The sequence below is a fragment of the Falco punctatus genome (assembly GCF_963210335.1).
Source record: "Falco punctatus genome assembly, chromosome: 5".
In the NCBI taxonomy this organism is placed as follows: Eukaryota; Metazoa; Chordata; class Aves; order Falconiformes; family Falconidae; genus Falco; species Falco punctatus.
Window position 1 is genome coordinate 86,772,351 of NC_137584.1, and position 22,477 is coordinate 86,794,827.

General features: G+C 50.9%; 1 protein-coding gene across 1 annotated transcript in view; it reads left to right on the forward strand.

Annotated features, from left to right (window-relative positions):
- Positions 1-13,784: 13,784 nt before the first annotated feature.
- Positions 13,785-22,477, forward strand: part of KIF26B (kinesin family member 26B) — a 317,946-nt gene continuing 309,253 nt past the window's right edge. Inside the window, exons 1-2 of the mRNA XM_080390457.1 lie at positions 13,785-15,989; positions 16,229-16,630. Of these exons, the coding sequence (XP_080246583.1) occupies positions 15,927-15,989; positions 16,229-16,630 (465 nt within the window). The 5' untranslated portion in view covers positions 13,785-15,926. The remainder of the gene's footprint in view (positions 15,990-16,228; positions 16,631-22,477) is intronic.

A 22,477-nucleotide genomic window follows, 5' to 3' on the forward strand; every position in this document is an offset into this window, starting at 1 on the left:
ACCTGGGCTAATATGACAATTTCAGGAGGCCAATGACCACGAAAACTTCAGTAACAGGATCGTATCTGCGAGGAGAGGCAGAAGAGAGAGGAAGAAATGATAACTGGAGAACACTCCAGAGGCAAAACTACATGTGTTCCCCTCTCCAGAGATGCTTGTGGTACAATTTTTATTTTTAAACAAAACATGTCCTCACTGGCGTCTGTGATAAACTATTTGGCTCAAAGGTTTTGTAATGCCTCTTGTATAGAGCTGTCACACTTCTGCATTAGCGAAGGCCTTCGTTTTAGAAGCTTATGGTCAAACTCTCAGGTTTCATCTACACAAGAAACATGCAATAATCTGCTCTTCTCACTTCTGGCAATAGCTTCAGAAAACAGTAAAAGCAACCTGGACGTGAGTAGCTCTGGAAGACTCCAGCATGCCTTTCCAACTTGTATATAACGCGCCTTGTACCCTCCTCTGTTGGAAGCCAAATTCTGATTAATGCTGCCCAAATATGAGTCTTATTTCTGTAACTGGCGAGGTCGGTGAGCTACACCAGCAGAATTGACAGGTAAATCACGGTGGTGGAAAGGCAAGAGCACTCTCTCCCCCTGCAGATCAAGCTTGCCCGGCTCTTGGAGAGCTGGCCGAGACCCAGATCTCTGCATCAGCTAATGAATGTGTCTCCAGGAGCCAGAGAAGAAACCATTCATCACTGCTAAAATTTAACTTTGTAGCTTACCTTTCGGCAATGAAAATTCATAACAAGGATAATAAAAATGGCAACAGAGGAACATTCTTCCCCTGTCTCTATCGGAATTACCTGCTGTTTGTCCAGCACTCATGTGCACCCAGCCGAGACAGGCAAGTTCTCTTTTGTTCTGCTCTGAACCAGATATAAACCATAAGGTAAAACTCTTGCACTAAACTTCTGCTCTGCCGGTGAAACCTTTCAGCCTTACAATATTTATTTAGGAACAACAGATAAGATTCCGTTTGCAGGGCATTTTTCAGATAGGAGGTGGATGGAATAGATGTGGTCAGGAATGGCCATCTTCAGTCACTGCTGATCCGTGAGTGTTCCTCTTAGCCACAGCATTTCCAGACCATCGCTGCTCCCCTCCTGGGGACAAAGCCTTGCTGTGTCCCCTTGCAGCCCTGCCGCTGCTGCACAGCGTGGTCCCCAGCTTCACCCGGCTCCTGAGTGTCACTGGCAGTAGAAACACAAACTATATCAAAGCAGTGACACCAATGACAAGCCAGGTTGCGGGAAGTCCGCATCCTCAGGATTGTAAAAATAAGATAAACTCTCCACATTCGTTATTACCTTCATGTTACCAATAACATGGTTAACCTACTGTAACACTCTCTAAGGGTCCAGCTTTGCTGCCCACGAGGTGTCCATCTCATGGAAACGGTGCAGTGTTCTCCATCATCCTTGACCCTTATACTGGTGGGATGTAACTCATACGGATGTATGTGGAGATGCCAGGATGGGGTCTACAAAATCCCCGTCTCCCAGTTCTTTGACGGAGGGGCTCACCATTAACATGATTACATCCAGCCAGCTCTGCAGCTTGTGTTCCCATCACAGACTCTATTTTCATATAAATCTGAAGTCAGCTGGTTATGCCCCCACGCAGTGGCGTACACAGTAGTCGTGTTAAGAAGAAATTGGCCTCTTTGAAAGCTGTGTGTGACTGGGCCACGTGTACAGAGTATGGTTGGTACAAGTACGTGCTTTCTGGCTCATTAATGCCTGCATCGCTGAATGCAGAATTAGGCTGTCGCTGAGGGGAGATGTATATTACAGACTAGAGGAAGAGCACCTGTATCATTTCGGTTGTTGTGCTTGTATCTCTGACCATCAGCAATGTGAACAAGTACCAATTACAGGAACCACAAGGGGTTTAGCTTGGAGCCTAATGTAATGGGTTGTTGCAGAGCCTGTGCCTTGCTGGAGCAGTTTGCTGGAGACAAAAGCTGTACCAGAGGCAAACTAGGGGCACATGGTTAACCTCCCCAGTTGCATGGTAATGCGTAGATCTCTCTCTGTCTCACTGCTCTAAAAATGCAATCCTTAGTAATTCCTTTGAGTTCTCTTTGCCCATGTTGATTCCTGGAATGTACCGGACACGTCTGTAGGCTGTGCCTTCTCTGGCAGTACTTGGGTGGGTCAAAAGTTCGTATGCAAGCTCACACTTTGACCACCATCTTCCTCCTCCTGGGGAGAATGCCTCATTCTGCAGGGGTGCTGGTGGCGTCAACGGCATATTTTGGATGCCTGCTAATTACAGAAATCTGTAGATCGGCCACGCACTGCTACATTCACAGATTAGAAACGGTTTCCATTTTTGCAGAACAATCCTTCGATTACTCATTAATTGGGGCTCCACGTTCCACTTTCCTGCATAGTCTGTGCTTGCCAAGCTAGTCCATGGGTCAAAGGAAGTTGTTTCCGTGTAAGCAGAGTTCCTTAAGACAGATTCTTCATATTTATTCCTCTGGCTGACGTCTTCAAGACCCTAAAGAGGAGTGGGCCTGAGAAGGAGGAGAGGTGGCCTGGCCCTTCCTTGCAACAGATGTGGTGTCAAAGTGCACCAGCAAATGAGTCTCACTGAGATGCCACATGCTGGCACCAACACTGGCAAGGCACTGTGACTGAGAAATGCAGACCCTGTGTAAAAATAAGGAACTACTTACCTGCTTGAAGCGGGCACGCAGAAGAATTTCAGGATTAGTGTCGTGCTCCATGAAAAGAAAAGTCTTTGTGGTTGTGATGTTGTGATGTACACAAGTTATCCTCATTTATCAAGACCAGAGCAGTAAGGTTCTTGAGTTGTAAGGATTGCTGTTACCAGTATTCCATGTGGCTAAAGCTTGGAGAGCAATCTTGAATATATAGAATGTTGGCTTTAGTTAGCAAACTAACTTTGTTTATGTAATCTGTTAAAAAACACCTCCTTGGCCTGTTTGCTCAAAGGAATAGGGACTAACCATCATTCAAGACTGGTTTACAGAGCCATTACTGGAAATGCTTATGAGATCTGTAAAATAACTGTCTATAAACAAGTATCTCTAAGGATTTCTTGTTTCACTTTGTAAAGTTTTAATATCTCCTTAGTAAGTCTGAATACAACTCTAATGCCTAATTAACCACCGTTTTGTTTCATTAGCACGCTATAAACAAAAAGAGCAACCGGTGCCTAGGCAGGTAGGTCACCTTTGCAGTAACGGTTCATCTTGCGAGGGGACCTACGTGCTTTTCTTTCAGCACAGAAAAGGGCAAACAGAGTCCCACAAAGAGCGCTGTCAGGACCTTCCCCTGGAGCAGCCTGCAAGCTTGTAGCCTTCGCTTGGTTGTATTTGCATGGCATTAGTAACCCTGTAGCAGCCCTAGCTGCCCATTCTTGTCCCAATTGACTTGAACTACACATAGTGATTTTTTCTGCCTTGTTTGCCAGAGTCTCATTCAACAACACCCTCCCCCCCAGCTCCCATGGACCCCCCCACTGACAATCAGCATCTGAGCAGCTTCCTACAATGCTTCCTCAAAAGGTTACAGCCTTCCTTCTGAAGTCTAGGAAAAATCTGTTCCAGTCAAGCATGGGAAAGAATGTGAACAATGGGACAACCCTGACATGCATGGGGAAAAAAAAAGGTTGGTCAGTCATCTGTGTGTGTCAGCTGAAGGTGTTTGCTTCCCGGTAATTCTGGGAACCCCTTTCACGAGACACCAGCCCCTCTGCAACTGGGGCCAGGGGGCCAGGCTGCGTCTCCACACAGGTTTTCTGATCCAGCTTCACAGCTGTGGGCAGGCAATAGGACCACTTCAGCTGTGGATATTTTGGTAATGCTCTTTCTGGTCCCTCTGGAGCTCGCTCCATGCTTTTTTTGCAATGAAGATGTTTTCTCTGTGATAAATACATCATTGAAGCCCATGTAAGATGAAGGTTCTCCGAATGATACAACCTTACATACGTTCCTCTCTAGAGGGTGATCCTTGGGTGAACTCGCATCACCACCCTGAGGCAGAGCGCAGCTTTTCCTAGTACAACAAAAAAAGCCGGAATCACCATGCTCTTGCTTTTCTGTTTTAAGTAGGCTTAGCAAGCTACAGAAACACTCCATTTCTCTTGAGATCTTCCCCTCACCTCACTGGTTTGCTTATTTATTTGTATGTAAACAACCTCCACCCGCCTCCCCGGCTTGCAGTACCCCCCGCCTGGCACAGACACCATGTCGTGCCAGTGCTGGTGCAAATAACAGGGCAGCAAACACCAGCCTCCCACCCCAGCGGGACCACAGGTCAGCACGAAGTCACCGGAGCCTTCGGGATCCAAAAAGCATCCTGCCTTCAGGCTGTCCTCAGCCCTACTTGTTCCTGGCGGTGACAAGGGAAGCCCCGGCTGCTCTAGCAGCGCGGGATGCTGTCCTGTACACATTCACCAACACATTTCCCAACTCCAAGGGCACAGATTCCAGCTCTTCTGGACCAAAGACCTGTTTCAGTTTGCCGTCTTGTTAGAGGAGTAACTGTGTGAACGTGCTGGCACTCTCAGCTTCTCAGTAAACATTAAAATTACAAGCCCTCACCCAGCAATGCTCATTCCAGAATATCGGTCCGTGCTTTCAGATGGGACCAGCCCCAGCTGCCCCTGCAGCACGCTGCATTTTTCCATGAGATACCTGGCCGCTGTCCAGAGCTCCTCGGTCTCAGAATGGCCATGTGCCTCTCCTGCAGCATCAGCCACTTCCCAGACTCCCACCCTGCCTGTGCGAGGAGATTTGGATCAAATTAATTACTGTAAATTGATGTGGTTGCATTGTTTCAGATCAGACATCGTGCAGTGAATACAGCAGTGAGGCTAGCACTGGTTAAAATGCCCAAGAAGGCTAATTGCATGGGGAAGACTTCTTTAATATGGGCAGGGCCAAGCAACCAGATTAAAATGTAGGCGACTGTAAATATTCTGTAAATATGTCTGTGCATGAAGAGTCATCCTGATGGGTGTCGAGAGGGGGAAGCCTCTGGGAAAGAGGCAATGAGGAGCAGTGGGGGCAGAGTAAGGGCGCTAACCTCCTCCTCCACCAGCACAGTGGTTTGCAAAGTGTTCATCTTCCTGCAGGGCTGTTATGACTGTGTGATGCTTCTGGCTGGGGTAGAGTTAATTTTCTCCACGGCAGCGGCTATGGGGCTCGGTTTGGGATTTGTGCTGGAAACAGCCTTGATGAAACAGGGATGTTTTCGTTACTGCTGAGCTGGGCTTACAGAGCCAAGGTTTTGCTGCTTCTCACCCCACCAGCCAGGGGGCTGGGGGGGCACAAGGAGCTGGGAGGGGGCACAGCCAGGACAGCTGACCCTGACTGACCCCAGGGATACTCCACGCCGTATGACATCGTGCTCAGCAATAAAACAAGGGGGAAGGTTGGGGGTGGGGGGGGGTGGGGCTGCTGCTTGGGGACTGAATGGGCATCGATTGGTGGTGAGCAATCATTTTCATGGGTATCACTTATCTTTCTTGGGTTTTAGTTCTCTCTTTGGTTTTCTCCTTTCCATTAAAATTAAATAATAATAATAGTAGTAGTCGTAGTAATAATAATATAATATTAAATAATAATAATAACAATAACAAAAATATAATATAATACAACACAATATAATTGAATATAATATGATGTAATGTAATATAATATAATACAATACAATAATATTGTTATTATCAGAAAGAAAATTAAATAATTATTACATTATATCATATTGAATTGTATTATATTATATGATGTTATGTTATATTATATTGTATTGTGTTGTTTTATATTATATTGTATTGTATTTTGTTGTACTGTATTAGATCATATCATATCATATCATATCATATCATAATTGTTATTTAATTTTCTTTCTGTTATTAACCCGGTCTTAGCCCAACCCACAAGTTTTCTCACCTTCCCCCTTGCAGTGCTGTCCCCCCACTGCGGGCGGGCAGCGAGTGGGCGGCTGGGTGGTGTGAGTTGCTGGCGGGGGTAAACCCATGCCGGGCTGTTACGTTAACTTGGCCTTGGCCAACTGACGCAGCTTTGTGCCTGAGCATTGCTACCAGCTTACAGCTGGCTCTCCGCCGTTCAGCTTGCACCTGATCGCAAGGGTAGAAGTTAAATGGGTGTAACCGGTAAAAGGAGCTTTAAATCCACACAAGTAACCATCCAAGAAAGTCACGCTGATTTCATAAAGGTGATGTAAACTTCAGTTTATGCTAAACTGGTAAGAATTGCACAAGCAGACAAGCCCTCCCTAAAGAACAGAAGACCCAGCTCTGCTGCCCTTGGTAATGACGGGGTAACGCGTTCCACCCTGCCGAAGCTCTCCAGCAGCAGGAGGAAATGCCTGTTGCTCGCTGCCAGCCCACCTCCAAAACCATTCGTGCTGCCGCCTGCCAATGGACAGGAGCGTTTTCCCTCTGTCCTGGTGCCTGACAGAATAGCTATGGCTCAGAAAAGAGCCGCATCATTAAGGCAGAGGGCAGGGGCATGCTCCTGAGTGCATCTGCCCCTTGCTCATGTTGCTTCCATGGAGAGAGCAGAGCCTGAGGGGGCGGACGGAGACCTTCCCAAAGCTGTGAGCATGCCTGCCCTGAAACTCTGCAGCAACGCTTCACCCGAGCCTGCCCGGGCACACAGATGGGCTTGTCGGTGTCATCTCCCCACTGCTGACTTCTGAGCTCAGTGACAAGGCTGCTCGTTTGTTGAAACCTGAAAGAAATTCCTGTGCACAGCAAACCACGCTGGCCCGGAGCACTGGCCTCGCGGCGTCCCTCTGGGGAGCAGGGATGCCTTACTCACCCCCTGCTCTGAGCGCTGCGGAGCTGTGCTGCCCAGCCTGAGCCTTCCTTGACAGGCTGTGATCACCTGGGTCCAGCCGTGAGTCCTCCTGGACCCCCCCGATGGGTTATTCATGTGGTCAGAGCAGGAGAGCATGACTAAGCTGGAGAAAAATGTGTCATGGTAGGCAAGGGAGGACAAAGAGAGCAGCTCTGCACCTTCCTTGGCCACTGGCATGAGTCCACAGGAGGTGCCAGGTCTAGCCATGGATCTGCCCCCCCCAGCTGCCAGCGAGATGATGAAAAGAGGGATACAGGGAGCAAACTGTGTCTTTCAGGACAACGTCAAAATAGAGGCAGGTAACAAAGAGGTGTGAGGGAAATGGCAGGTAGATAAGCCAGTTATCGTCCCACTGCAGTCACTTCATAAAGAATATAATCAGCTTGGAATGGTGTACAGCAAAGAGAAAAATGGAACAATAAAATTTTTGGAAATCTGCATGCTGTAAGGTTCACTTTTAACCCTAAACTTGGTGATGAATGCATGAAATGTTTGAAAAGGGGTTGAAAAAAGGTTTCAGATGAAAGAGACTCTCACAGATATGGAGTGCCTACTGCTACAAAAATCTCAGGAACATACCAGGGTGAGACCTCTGACATAGCTTATCATGAACGTAATTCTCTGTTGTTTGAGCACTGAGTTGAATTAGTTCACCTCAGGTGAGCCGAGGGGCAGAAAAGAAACGCCAGCTGCCTTTCATATGGTTTCATTTAAGGCATTTACACAGCCAAGACTAGCCTAGCGCCAGTGACGCCAGCTCGGTTGTTGATCTATGCTGCTATAAATTACTCCTGCAACAAGAAAGGATGCAGCATAAAAATGTGATGGTACAACTGCTTTGCTGTTGGTTTCCCAGGGCTGCCTGTTTGCTTCGCTGTGTTATCTCTGCTTTCCCCCTCCACGTCCCCTGCACGGCATCCCTGGCTCCGTGGTACACACGCTGGCTTTGCCCTTGCTGCCTTCCAGCAGCCACTTTGCCTGTTTTCTACCTTTGGCACACGCCGGCTGATATTCGTCCTGTTAATGTTGTTATTCATTAATACCATCTTCTCCCCTCTTCTGCCCAAAGATTACTGAGAATAACTCTTTTGGAAAGACACGTTTTTTGTGGCCCTTGAGGGAGGTAGGAGAGTCTTTGAAGAATGTTTAAAGGGAATCCTTTACCCTCTGGTGTCTCCAGCTGGTGTGGCTGCCCTGGGGGAGAATGGTTAGCAGCGTGCCAGAGCCTGGTCCTAGCTGTTTGGGCTGCCATGGGCCCCCTCAGCATGAGTCCGTGGCCACCGCATTCCCCGGGGGGTTCCATCCCAGCCCCATGGAAGCTGGGTGCTGCTGGAGTGTTACCCTGGATGTGGCTCCACTGTGCTTGGCTCAGCAAGCGGTCGATGGCTTTTCCCTGTGCCTGCACAGGCAAGTTTTCCAGACAAGAAGCATCCCCCATCTTCCTTCTTTAGTGCCTGTGACTGGCTACTTCACTATTTTCTTGCTCTGTTGCTGTTCTGTGTAAAATCCGCATCGCTAGGGCTTGGTGCTTTGGGATTCACAGGTGCTCCCCCTCCATTCCATTCTTCAGGCTTGTCTTCAGTTCTGGAGTTGCAATGAATGCTTATTGTGCCCGAGTAACAGAAAATGGGATTCTGTCAAATTCCAGTATTTGAATTTATGAACTTAACCAAAATTGGCTGCACACTTCTCATTGCAATGCATCCCACTGCGAAAAAGGACTGTAAACTTCCCCATGCAATCCTGCTCTGTGAGTGTGTGTATATATATTTATATATGCATGACACCGCATCCTTTCTTACTTATGAAACACATATCAATAGGGTATTAATAAGTAGGCATCGATTTTTACTGAGAACATAAAGATTTATGAAAGTAGGCAGTGCTGCGTGGCAGGAACTGTGAAAATAGTTTGTAAAAAACCTATGAAATATTTCATGTTTAAGATACAGAGAAAACTTCCATTTCAAATAAATCCAAATAGACAGCCCTTCGTGGCAAACAGATCGCTTTTGGTATCGAGCAAGGGTAAGATTTAAAGGCAACTGGTTTGCCACAGAATGGGGCTCTTTGTCCACATGTGAACACAAATGGCTTGCTTTGCTGTTACAGAGAGGTTGGGGGGGGGGGGGGGGGTGTCACAGGAGAGGTTTGGGGGAGTCCCAGGAGAGGTTCGGGGGGGCGTCCTAGGAGAGGTTCGGGGGGTGTCCTAGGAGAGGTTCAGGGGGTGTCCCAGCAAAGCAAGGGAAGGAAGGCTTGACACCTGCGCAGTGCCCTGAGGCAGAGGGGCTGCAGGGATGCGTACCCCTGTCAGGCTGGCAGGAAAACCCTGTCATCGCTTGGAGGAGGAGAAGGCATATTTAAAGTGTACCGATGCAGATCTGCTGGTAACAGTAAGAGGTAGAAGCCGTAATAATGCCCACTGAGAGAGTTCCCATCCGTGTTACACCGCCCATAGCTAGGGGCTGTGGCGGTGCGCGAGTAGTACGTATTTTCCATGTCAGGTTTGTTTTCATGCCAACACACGAGGTAAATCTTGGGACTGATTTAGAAATTTTGCTACAGCAAACACCTTCAGCAGCCAGCTCATGCAGAGGGAGTGCCCGGTCTTAAATCTCCGTGACATTGTACCCAACAATTGTCAAAAGCAGGCGGAAGCCCATGCTCCCCAAGCAGAGCGTATCCCACGTGCTGTAGATGGACCTGCAGCATCACACGTACAAACGCAGTCTGTACAGCTATTTCCTCCTGTACCGCATGGATTCCTAACTCCTACGGAGCACTTGGGTTGTGTCTACGTGTGTTTCTGGTGATGTCTGCACCGTACAAAAGGATAAAGGACTTAATGTGCTTAATGCACTACAGCTTTTTGCCAAACTGATCCTATACTTCAGCGAGGGGATGAGAACAAGAACTGGAGTGGTTTCAGGGAAGAGATATATCCAACTGGGAAAGTTCTGGTGATCTTATTTGCAGCTCTTAAGAATTAGCTGTTTCTATCTTTAAGATTAATTCTTTGTCACTATTACTACAAATGCCTTCAATTTCCTCCCCGTCCCCTGACGGACTCCAGCTCATTAATATTCAGCTTTAAGCAAGTGTCGGAGCTGTCATGCATTTCAAATCTCCCCGAGGAAGCTTTTTAAAATTGTGAGTAAGACCCGATACTGAGACTTATTAGCACCAAACTTGGAAACAAAGCTCCTGTGCAGGCAGCAATGATTCTTCAAGTTACAGTCGCTGTCACCTTTTTTATCCCGAGCTATATTATAAATGTGAATACCTCTAAGGATTTCTTTGATGCATCCAACATTTCCAGCTCTTCTAGACTACTGTTTATTGATAGAGCTGGGCTTGTGCCAGCAGATTGGCTTTGAGTGATGAAGCTGAACTTCTAGGTCAGATTTAATTGCACCAGTACTGAGACATACTCAGAGGAAATCCGCTGTGGTAGTACCTCGGCAGATTGCTGGAGCGACAGCACATCACCGCAAATGTGCTGCGGTGTGATGGAGAAACCAGAGGTTTGTGTACTAGTTAGAAGACAGGTCCCAACAGTCCACAGAGGTGCAATACCTCCATCGAGATCGAAGCCCATCCTTGATGCTTTGAGACCAGCTGTTGCTCGAACCTCTGATACTTAACCCTGTATCCAAGGCTTTGGCTCCTGTCCACTTACTTATAGACGTCTGAACAGCTCTGTTTTTTCGGCTCTGCCTGGAATTAAGAACAACATTTAGTCTAATTTCTGAGCTGATAGCATAAATGATGTGCCAGGGCTAAGATTAAGGCAGATTCCCATGACTACCAAATATGATAACAGAAAAAATGTGTAAATGTGAAATCGAGAGGTGGCTGTGGGGCTGCCTGTCACCGGCCCGTGGGTCTTTCCTTAGTGACACAGGGAGCAGGAGGGGTTGTAAGAGGAAACTTTTATCAATTTCCACACAAGGGAGCCGAAAGAGAGGGAGAAAGCTCAGTGCTCAGAGGTGTTAACCCAGAGAAAGGGTTCTTGGCAGACCTTCTTGCTAGAGCAATGCTAGTGTCCTATACATTGCCCAAGAAGATGTGCAAAAGAAGAACTGGAAAGATTATAGCAGCAAAATACCTCAAACTGGAGAATTTGGAATATCTCAGGTTTCAAAATTTTTCACAAGTCAGTAAATCTTTCTTGAATGACCCAACATGTCAGTAAGTACTGACAGCTGTCAGGAGGGAGAGGTGACCTGGCAGCAGCAGAGCTGCCCAGGCTGGGCCAGACTGCGAGCTGCCAGAGGAGCTCCCTCGATCCCACCTTCCTAACGGTTCCTCAGACCTGAGAGGTGAGAAGATGGAAATTCGCTGCTGAAATGACACTTTTACCATGTCCTGAGGTCTTCATTTCCTGACTGGAGATATTCTTCCTACTCACCAGTCATGACCCTACTTCCTCACCTCAAACCAAACAGCCACCAGCTAAGGACTGGGGAAGTCATGGACATCCTCCTCAAGATCCTGCCATGTGGATAGGATCCATTTTTTTTCCAAAGGGGCTCCGGTGCCCCTTTGCCAGGGATGGCCTCCCTGTCATCCAGCCCTGGGTATGAACCCAGCTCCCTTGGGCTGCTGCTGGAGCCCTCGCCCAGCCAGGCAGTGGGCAGGAGCAGAGGAAAGCCAGGGAAGCCAGGGAAGCCAGGGAAGCCATGCCAGCTGGGCAGGAGCAGGCTGGGAGTGGGCACCCCACCGCAGAGCCGGCTCTCGGGGGGAGCACGGCACGGATCGGCACACCACTAGGGTGCTGCTGCTGTGCCCTGCCAGGGAGGCAACATCTCTCACGGAAACCCCAGGAAGGATTCAGCCCCAGAAGGCAGGCTTTGGCAGCTGTGCCCGGAGGAGCCCGACCCCCTGCCCAGGCTGGCGGGCATTGCTCTGGAGGAGGGGCTGGCTGCTGGCACCGGCGCCCCACTTCCATCCCGTGCCCCGGCGGAGCTGGCTGCTCACCCGCTGCACCTGCGCGGGGCCACGGACATGTGGCTGCCTCCCCCCCCCCACACCCCTGCCTGGCACAGCCCAACCGCCGGGCATCAGTGGCTGGGCAACAACCGCTGGGCAACAACCACTGGGCAACAACCACCAGGCAACAACTGCCAGGCAACAACTGCCGGGCAACAAGCACTGGGCAACAACTGTCAGGAAACAACTTCCAGGAAACAGCCACCAGGCATCAACTGCCGGGCAACAACTGTCGGGCAACAACCACCAGGCAACAGCTGCCAGGAAACAACTGCTGAGTACAAACTGCCGGGCAACAACTTCTGGGCAACAACTACTGGGCAACAACCACTGGGCAACAACCTCTGGACAACAATCGCTGGGCAACAACCATTGGACATCAACAGATGGGCATCAATGGCTGGGCAACAACCATTGGGAAACAACTGCTGGACAACAACCGCCAGGCAACAACATCCAGGCAACAACCGCAAGGAAACAACTGCTGGGCAACAAACATTGGGCATCAACAGCTAGGCAACAACTGCTGGGCAAGAATCGCTGGGCAACAATCACTGGGCATCAACCACCAGGCAACAACTGCTGGGCATCAACCACTGGGCAACAACTGCTGGGCATCAACAGCTGGGCAACACCCTCTGTGCACAAATATCTGGGCAGCAACTGCTGGGCAACAACCTCTGTGCACAAACATCTGGGCAACAACTTCTGGGCATCAATGGCTGGGCAGAAATGGTCAGGCAACAGATGCTGGGAACAAACGTCCAGGCACAAAGAACTGGGCAACAACTACTGGGCACAAGCGGCCGGGCACAAACAGCCAGGTACCAACCACTGGGTGCCCACAGCTGGGCAGCCACCGCCAGGAACAAATGGCCGGGCACAAACAACTGGGCAGCAACCACTTGGCACCCATGGCCGGTCAACAACCACTGGGCAACAACCACCGGGGGCAAACAGCTGGGCAACAGCTGCCGGGCACCAACCGCTGGGCACCCAGGGCCGCCCCCCCCCAGCGGTGCCGCGTTACCTCCCAGCGCGGCCGGCAGAGGGCGCGCGCCGCCCGCCAACGCCGCCGCGCCGCGCGCCCGGCCCCGCTCTCGCGCTCCCACCGCCCCTCAGCGCCGGCGCGGCCCCGGCCGCCTCCCCCCCGCCGTGCCGGTCCCCGGGCGCTGTGCCGTCAGCCCAGCCGCCGGGCCCGCGGCGCTGGCTCTGCGCTCTCGGCGGGCGGCAGCCGCCCCGGTCGCGCCGCTGGAGCCGAGGGGAGCGCGGCCAGCCCCAGCCCCAGCGTCAGCCCCAGCGCCAGCCCCAGCCCCAGCGCCAGCCCCAGCCCCAGCCCCAGCCCCAGCCCCAGCCCCAGCGTCAGCCCCAGCGCCAGCCCCAGCCCCAGCGCCAGCCCCAGCCCCAGCCCCAGCCCCAGAGCCAGCCCCAGCCCCAGCCCCAGAGCCAGCCCCAGCCCCAGCCCCAGCCCCAGCCCCAGCGCCAGCCCCAGCCCCAGCCCCAGCCCCAGCCCCAGCGTCAGCCCCAGCGCCAGCCCCAGCCCCAGCGCCAGCCCCAGCCCCAGCCCCAGCCCCAGCCCCAGCCCCAGCGTCAGCCCCAGCGCCAGCCCCAGCCCCAGCGCCAGCCCCAGCCCCAGCCCCAGCCCCAGAGCCAGCCCCAGCCCCAGCCCCAGAGCCAGCCCCAGCCCCAGCCCCAGCCCCAGCCCCAGCGCCAGCCCCAGCCCCAGCCCCAGCCCCAGAGCCAGCCCCAGCCCCAGCCCCAGCCCCAGCCCCAGCGCCAGCCCCAGCCCCAGCCCCAGAGCCAGCCCCAGCCCCAGCCCCAGCCCCAGCCCCAGCCCCAGCGCCAGCCCCAGCCCCAGAGCCAGCCCCAGCCCCAGCCCCAGCCCCAGCCCCAGAACCAGCCCCAGCCCCAGCCCCAGCGCCAGCCCCAGCCCGCCTCACCTCCCGCCGGCCCGGCCCGGCCCTCGCCTCCGCCTGCCGGCGCTGCCCCGATGCCCCTGCCTGGCCCGCCGGGCTGTCCCCGCACTGCCCCGGGCCCGAGGAGCAGAAAGCCGGCAGGTCCGCCCGCCCGCCGCCCGCCACGGCACCGCCGCCGTCCCCTGAGGGAGGCCCGAGAGCACCGGGCGAGCGGGTGTGCTGAGGCGGGCGCAGCTGGCGGCTCGGGCATCAAAGGCCCGGTGAAACCACCGCAGATCGGCCGCCAGAACTGCCGAGCCCGGAGAACGAGCGGTTACCGGCCAAGGGGCGAGCGGCCGGCTGCTTACAGCCAGTGCCTTGGGGCCTGCGGGCTGTGCCCGCTTCGGGCTGTGCCCGCTCCGGGCTGTGCCCGCTCGGGGCTGTGCCCGCTCCGGGCTGTGCTAGGCTGGCACAGCGCGTCCCCCGGCACTACCTCGTCATCCCTGTAACTTCTGTCTAGAGAACAAACCACGGGATCTCGGCGTGCGGATGCATGTGAAACCCCTTCACGTGCGGCAGGAGCCAGGGAGCACCTCCCTTGGCTGCCCGTTCCGTCAGCTTTTTGGAAGCGCCTCTGCAAATGCGTAAGGCACTACTGCTCCAGCCTGGCTACCCTGGGTGGCATCGCTTCTGTCAGCTTTACCTTAAAGCTTCCTTAACCAGATCAGGAACGGCTGTTCCACTCCAAGGGTGATAACCCAGTGAAGTTAAAACATAGCAGAGCATCTTACACATCTTTACTGCTGGCAGAGTGTCTGTGAAGACAGAAATGCACCGGGAGATTCCTTGCTCAGTGATGCAGTGGGCTGGTTTTGTTTCCTCGTGGCTGTTACAGCCCAGGTACATTAGGGATGCTGGAAGGATGCGTTTATATAGAAGTAACGATAGGAGGTTGGAAAGGTGGGTGTGAGTCCCCTGTGTGTTCTGCCTTTTCAGTTGCATCAACCCATCCATGTTACGGCCCTACCAGGGGATCTGGCGTTTAGCTTTTTACTGCATCCGTTTCTGAGAAAATGAGCAACTTGTTTCGAGGAGGAAGATTTATTTGAGATGATTGTGCTATCTGCAGGATTTGAAATAAAAAAGGATGCGTAACCAGATACATACGACCCGTCAAAAGAAAACATAATGAGAAAGGAAAGATTAATAGGGATGCAAGTCTGCAGAATTTCATTGTTAAGAGATCAATTTATTACGCCCTTGACTGCAAGTTAAATTAATACACGTAAAATTACAACACGGAAAAGAGATGCCAGTGACTGTCATAAATACAGCTTGCTTTTCTTTCCTAGTTATTTCGGAAGGACTGGGAACACTTGTGAAACCGTGTTCATTAAAGCCCTGAATACAGGCAACTAACCAATAACTGCGGTGGAAGCAACAAGGTTCCCCCTCCCGCCGGCGCCCGCCCGCCCTTTCCAAGAAGAGGGGGGAAATCACAGACGTCAATCAAGAAATACTGCAAAATAAAATGGACCCTCCCGGCAGCCGAGGCACGGCGCAGAGCTGCGGCGGGGCCCCGGTGTGCCCGCAGCCGCCGGCCCCGCAGCTCCGCTGCTGAGCGGGGGGCGCCCGGCGCTTCCCCTTCCCTTCCCTGCGAAACTGTCAGGCACAAATGGGCAGGAGGATATTGGCTGCAAGGGAGGCGGAGGCTCCTCCCAGAGCCTGGATCCCGATATTTTTGGAGAATTTCTTTTAACTCACTTACAAACCTTGGTGAAGGAAACAAGTTGCCGCTGTAGCGGAGGCGGAAAGCGGCGCTGCCGGGGAGAGCGCGGCTCCCGCTCCCTTCCGCGCCTGCCCGCAGCCGGCTCGGATGCGGTGCTGCCTGCGGGGACAGAGGGAGAGCCGCGCTGCCCGCGCCGGATGGTGCTCCTCTGAAAACATGGGCTTGTGAGGGAATGAGAGGGAAGACAATGAGGAAAAACCGACCGGGAGAGAACCCCAGCCGCAAGCGTTTTACCGAGAACTGACGGTGTCTCGGGGCTGAGCGATCCCGGCGGCGGCAGCAGCCTGCCCGCTCCGCGGGGGACTTCCCGGGACCGGCTGATTCCCTTCGGATGCGGACTGGGAAACCTGTGGGAAATTCTCCCGCCGCGCTGCGAAGCCACCATGAATTCGGTGGCTGGGAATAAGGAGCGGATCGCGGTCACGGCGCGGAGCAGAAAATACGGGGTAAGTTGCGGGCGGAGAGGGGGGCTGGGAGCGGTGCCGCCGCCGTGCCGGGACCCCGCGCCCCTCGCCCGGCGCGTCCCGCCGCCGCCGGCTACCGCCCTTCCCCCCCCCCCCGGCCCCGCTTACCTTGCGCGGTGCGGGCGGCGGCTCGGGGCGACGCGCGGGGGCCACCGCGGGCGCGCAGCGTCCGAGCGCAACTTGCCGGGCCCGCCTGACCGCTGCTCCTTCTCCCGCTGCAGGTGACCGAGCCCTGCTCCCCCACCAAGCCCGCCGCCCCCTTCTCCCCCGAGAGCTGGTACCGAAAGGCGTACGAGGAGTCCCGGGCGGGCAGCCGCCCGGCGCCGGAGGGAGCCGGCTCTGCCCTGGGCTCCTCCGGCACTCCGTCCCCCGGCTCAGGCACCTCCTCGCCGGGCTCCTTCACCGGCTCGCCGGGACCCGCCTCGCCTGGCATCGGCACCAGCTCCCCCGGGTCGCTGGGCGGCTCGCCGGGCTTCGGCACCGGGTCGCCGGGCTCCGGCAGCGGCGGCGGCTCCTCGCCGGGCTCCGACCGCGGCGTCTGGTGCGAGCACTGCAACGCCCGCCTGGCGGAGCTGAAGAGGCAGGCGCTGAAGCTCCTCATCCCCGGGCCCGTCAGCGGCAAGGTGAGCCGGGGGCTGGGGGGCGGGGGGCGTGTGTGTCCCTGTGCTGCCCGGCTGCGGGGCCGGAGCCATCCCCCGGCCGGTGGGGCTGCCGGCCGCCGGGGCTCCTCTCTGCCGGTGTCGCCGCTGAGGGGGTTAGGGTTATTGGGGTTCTGCCCTGCTTGGGCTTCTTCCCTTTTCCCACCCCCTCCTCCTGACTCGCGTGGAGCAGGGTCCGGGGGGCGTCTGTGGCAGTCCCTCAAGCTCACCCCTTGCCTCCCTTTTTCATTGCATTGACGGTGGTTTTGTGTTGTTATTTCCCGTGTACTTGTTCTTGCTCCCAGTGAGGGGCAAGCAAGGGTGGGAATGCCACATGGAAGTCATTGGTCCCTTCCCCTTTTTCCGTCTTTGATCCCTATGGGATGGATTTCCAAAATATCCTGAGACTTGGCAGCCAGCTTAGTGGTCAGGTGCGTATGGTCTGATGCCCATGGTTTGTACTCGTGTTGTTGGGCTGGGTGCGGGAGAGGCTTTCCCGCAGCTCCAGGTTCAGACGAGCCATTGAAATGCTCTGTGAGCCCAAAGGTCAGCCATGAAGGCTGTGGCAGACCACGGCATTGAACCCAGCTCTCCCAGGTGTCACTAACACCAGGACAAGGTGGTGATGTTTCATTCTTGCAAGGAAGTGCTAGATTTTGAGAAATTATTATTATTTTTAAATAGGAAGACTTAAAAATTCTTGGAGCTGCTGGACCCTGAGTGTTGGGTTGTTCCTGTGCCTAAAGAGCATGCAAGCATTTCTGAGATCCGACCCCAGGTTTTAAGAGCTGACTGATCATGGATAGAGTTGGAAGTCTGCTTTCTGCCTCTGCTGGGGAATCTGGTACCTCCAAAGGCATACTCTGAAATTCCTTGGTTTTGTTTTGTTTGGCATTATTTTTTTTTGTTTCCTCTGCTTGTTGTGCATTTAAAGATTAAGGCTAACAGCCCTACAAGAGTGACCAGCAGCCCTTGACTGACCCTCTGCAACAAAAATAGTCAGTGTTGGGTTCCTCCATAGCAACGTTGTGGCGTTGTGTTGTGAATGGGTCTACAGCTCCCAGAATGTGATACAATGCAATTTTGTTTGCCCTCTTGGGTCCAGGTACTATCAAATGATAATATTTACTCTTCCACTTCAAAAAGTTTTCATTAGTGATTGCGATAAAGAGGTATTGTGGGAAAGAGCTGACTGCAGAGAAAGGGTCCCTGGTATTGCTCTTGTGTTGTGCTCTCCATTATTTATTTGTGTGCTGTTTGAGAGGGAGTTGGTGCACTCTTGAACAAAAGACTCAAGGGCTGGTTGTTACCGTGTCTCAAGAGCTGGCTTAACTGAATTATTCATGAAAAGGGAAAGGTGGAACAACCAAAATTAATAGTCAATTTAACCATATTGATACGTCGTTGATTCCCTGGGAAGTGGCCTCACACCAAAATCTTCACAAATTTCAGGCTGTGTGATTTGACAGTGATTACCAGCTGTGGGTATAGGTAGTAAATTACCCATACAGGTATGGGAGCCAGCAGAATAACTGAGGTTGGGGTGGAGGGAGGGTAGAACATAATCATCAAGGCTTTGCATCCCTCACACGGTGTTAAACAGATTCTGACAGATTTTGCAGTCGTGTAAAGATTTGTACAGGCTTCTTTTATTGTAACTAGCTTCCCTGAGATGTTACCCTAGTGTTACTATTGGTATTTGTTCTGTTGTTCACATGGTTTAGCTGATGGTGCTTATAGGCCAATCTTTAGTCACGTCAGTAGTAAGCCTAACCTCTCTGTTTTTAGCCCCATTACCTATGTTCTTTTTTATTCTTACACCTCCTTTCCAAACCTTCCAGTTCTGTAGGAGTGCCACTTGCAAAACCATGGCTGTCCCATGTGTGCATTTAGGGGGAAGGAGGGAGGCACAAGCAAGGTGGTCTCTGTGGGCTAGGGTGACACTCCCTATTTGCTACGCTTAATAGTATTTGCAGGCTCAGTCCTGCTGAGGTACTCCAGCCTTTTGGACACAGTTCCCTGGTGTGGATGGGTGCTACCTGGCTGGTGGCTATGCAGAAGCATCCCTTTCTCTTGCGCTTTCTGGCTTTTTTACAACCATGAAGAACTTCTGGGATTGTGATTTCTGTCTTCAGCAGACACTGCCCAGCACAGCAAGGCTTTGGTCTAGGTGATATGAGATATAAATATCATGGCTAGTGCCCTCGACTTCTTTGGACCGGGTATGCTGAGCCAGCCGGCCAAGTTTGTTTTCATTGGCATGTGTGGGCTGGCCTTATCAGTGCCTGCTTAGGGGAAAGCCGGGTGTTGGCGTGGGCTCAGCCAGGGCCTGTGAGCTGCCTTTGCATGCCATGTGGTGCACGCCACAGTAATGCTCTGGGGTTGCCCTCCGAGGGCAAGATGTACAGTCTGATCTCTTGCAAGAATGTGGAAACCTGTCATGTGTCTGGAGAAACTTCCTTTGGTTTGGATGGAGGGTGGAGGCTACCTTGCTGTGTTAATGTAGCTGGTGTTTTTCAGGGTCCTGTGAGGTCCGCTCCTGATCGCTGATAAGGGAATAGGTTTTTGAGGGGTAGAATCAGTCCTGCCACTGAGTTCAGTGGAAGAAGAAATAGATCACATTCCTGGTTCTGGACGTTCCCTCAGAACTTGCTATGCATCTTACAGCTCAAGACTCTGGTGCCCAGTAGGATGCAGCTAACTGGCGATATGCCTTTATTAGAACAATTAAATGAAGCATTCAAAGTGTATCAGTCATCTTCTAGTCAGCCAGATCTAGCTGACTTACATGTTTTTTCTTGGTTTTTGAAGACACCGCAGAAATTTCATTAGTATTATACATGTAGTCTGCGGCACCTGTTTCACACTCATACTGCATTTAGAAATGCATATAGCCCAGGGTGTTGTGTGTTGCAGAACAAGCAGAATATGAGGGTATCTGTGTTTTGACATGTATCTAGCAGCAGATACTGGACTCTGCAGTAACCTGTCCGATTGTGAACCTATATTGATGTTTTCTAGCGTGGAGTCATGTAAATGACTGTGTATATCTGCAAAGTGTAATAGTATACTTAATTGGTGCATAAACAGACCAGGCTTTATGCATGAAGCTATGTGCTGAAGCTTTTCACTTGAATCAGAAAAAGCCACACTTAACCTAGAGCTAACTGCTTCTGACTAGCTCATTGTTAGTGTGGAGGTGTTGAGCTTTCAGTTTTAAATAGGAGCATTCTCTCCTAATATGTCAACAGGATGAAACCTTGGGATTTGGGTTTGTTGTTTTTGGTCAGGCACAAAAGTGAGGAATATATAATTATAGTTGTGCTGCTTTATTTTAACTGTTTAAAACGCCACGTTCCCTGCCAATTACAAAAAGAAAAATGCTAAAAGCATGTTGTTTCTTTTTCCTCTCTTGTGATACAGATGTGACTTAATGATGTACAGCAGTTATGTGCATACAAGGGGTTATGTTTTGTGAGAATTAAATCTTATTGTAACCCCTATGCAAAGCATGCCCGTGGGAAATGACTAGCACAGGTGGTTGTTATAGTTGCACATTGCAGTTAGTAACTGAGAGGATCATAGAGCATTTAATGGCCATTGTTTGTGAGGGTTTTGTTGTAACATTAAGCATTTGCGTGATGATAAAGATTGTCTCACAAATTACTAATACTGATTTTTTTTTTTTTTAAATTTGGCTTCATTTTAGGCTATATTTTCAGAAGGGCATCAAAGTTCTAGCATAAAAGTTTATGCTGATAAGCTGTTTATCAGAATTTGTGTGAAATCTGGTTGCCTAGAGTTCAAACCTGTGATATCCTCTGGCTTCAATGGGACATTAACCTCACAGGCATCTGGCAAAAAAAAGACCATCAAGTTTAATTGGAGAGTTAATATATTTATGTGTATCAAATTATATTGTGTGTAAATCATCAACTGAATGCTAATAGAAATAGTCTTAAGCTGGCAACTATGTATTTGTTAGTATAGGATTTAAAAAATCCTGAATGCAGCCTTTAAACCAAGAGGTAATTTGAATGTGTAGACGTGAATAGCTGCTTGGGCCTGTTGTGATTGGGTCAGGAAGTAAGGATACTATTTTAAATGCTAGAGATGGATAGCACCTGTGTTGTTAGGTGTTTTATGTGCTGGCCTATCCCTTAGCCAAAAAGTCTATGCTTCTGAGTGTAAGAATTGGGTAAATTCTGGTTTAGCATGGTGTGTCTGTGAAGAGGGAAGGAGAGGACTTGATTCAGGCTACAGTTTTGTTTTCTTCCTCCACCCCCCCCCCCCATTTACTGACACTCTACCTGACTTTTTGCTTGTGTACTGTTGAATTAGCCTTTTCTATTTCAAAGATGTTCAGTAGTCAGTCTTGACTAATAATTATTAATAAAGAAAGCCCTGAAGTTCATATAATGAAAACCAGGTTCCTGTTAGCTTGTAGCTACTTTAGAAAGATTCCCAGTAGAGACAGGACAGTAATGAACCCTTTCTCAAAGCTTAGTAAGTGGCAGAATAATGGAATTTCATTTCCGTCCAGACCTTTAATTTGTGAACAAGCACGGCCAGTCTGTATGGTGACTTAATTCACTGTGCAAAAAATCTCAGGCACCTAATCATTTCATCCCAACTCATTGTAATGCAGATAGGATTATTGCATTAGAAATGTGATTTTAAATGGCCTGAGGCAGTAATTTGTCAGCATTTGGAAGGATTAACTCCATTAAAGTTTAGGCAACAACAACCATTCTTTTGTGTTGCATCACAGGTCACAATACCGAACGTTTAGCATAACTCATCTGTGAATCTTCTTACAATTGTATGTTTCCTGGCAAGTTGGGAAACCACAAGCTACTTCACTTGCCCTGGAATTACAGCTGTTTACAGAGGTCCAGAGAAGACAAACGGATCTGCCTTCACCTCTGACGAATTAACGTAAACTCCTTTATTAGGAACAGCTGGAAGTCTTGCTGCCGCAATCCACAGTGTCAACATGTGAAATGATATAAATATTTCTTTCAAGCTTGCAAATGTCTTTGAGGTAAGGGTAAAGATACTGTATATTAAAGACTGCTTTTTAGGAAGCTGTCAGAACTGTTAGCTCTGCAGCTTCCTCCACGGGAGCAGAAAGGCTCACTGAGTGCCCTGGAAATTAGGAGCAGGCCTGTGATTGTATTTAGTAAATTGAGACTAGGGTGTTTTTCCTATTGGGAAAGTAAATACTTTTAGACCATAGATGGAGCTGTTGGGGTTGGTGGAGAGGAAGTATCGACATATTATCTGAAATAAATCTCTAAGGAGGAGCAAAATTTTGATAGTGTTTGTTTTTTTTTTTTTTTTCTTACAGACACTTGGCTGTGCATCTGAAAACACTGTGTTCAGAAATACAAAGTCAATGCTTAGTCCGTAGCTGGCCTCTTCATGCCGGGCTATTATTAAGTGACAGATTTCCTTTGGGGTGCTTTATACATGCTATGAACGCTGCACCATTCTCTAAAATCACCTTGTATCTTTAGATATACTTGTAGGAAAATAATAAGACTATGTTGCAACATCTATAGCAATCTTGTACAACAAGCATAAGATTTTGGCATATAATTTTGGAAGTAGGGGAGGAAGAAAGGTCATCCATGCTGGATTACCCAGGCAGTGTTAGAAAAAATGTCACATGTTACCGGTACGGGCCATCGGCATGTAATGGGATTCACGCCTGCATCAGCAGATTATTAGAACGTTGCCGTGCTGTGTATGTAGGGTTGAAAGACACTGCAGTTTTGCCACATCAGCAGCACATAGCCTTTGACATCATATAATTGGGGTGCTTCCAAG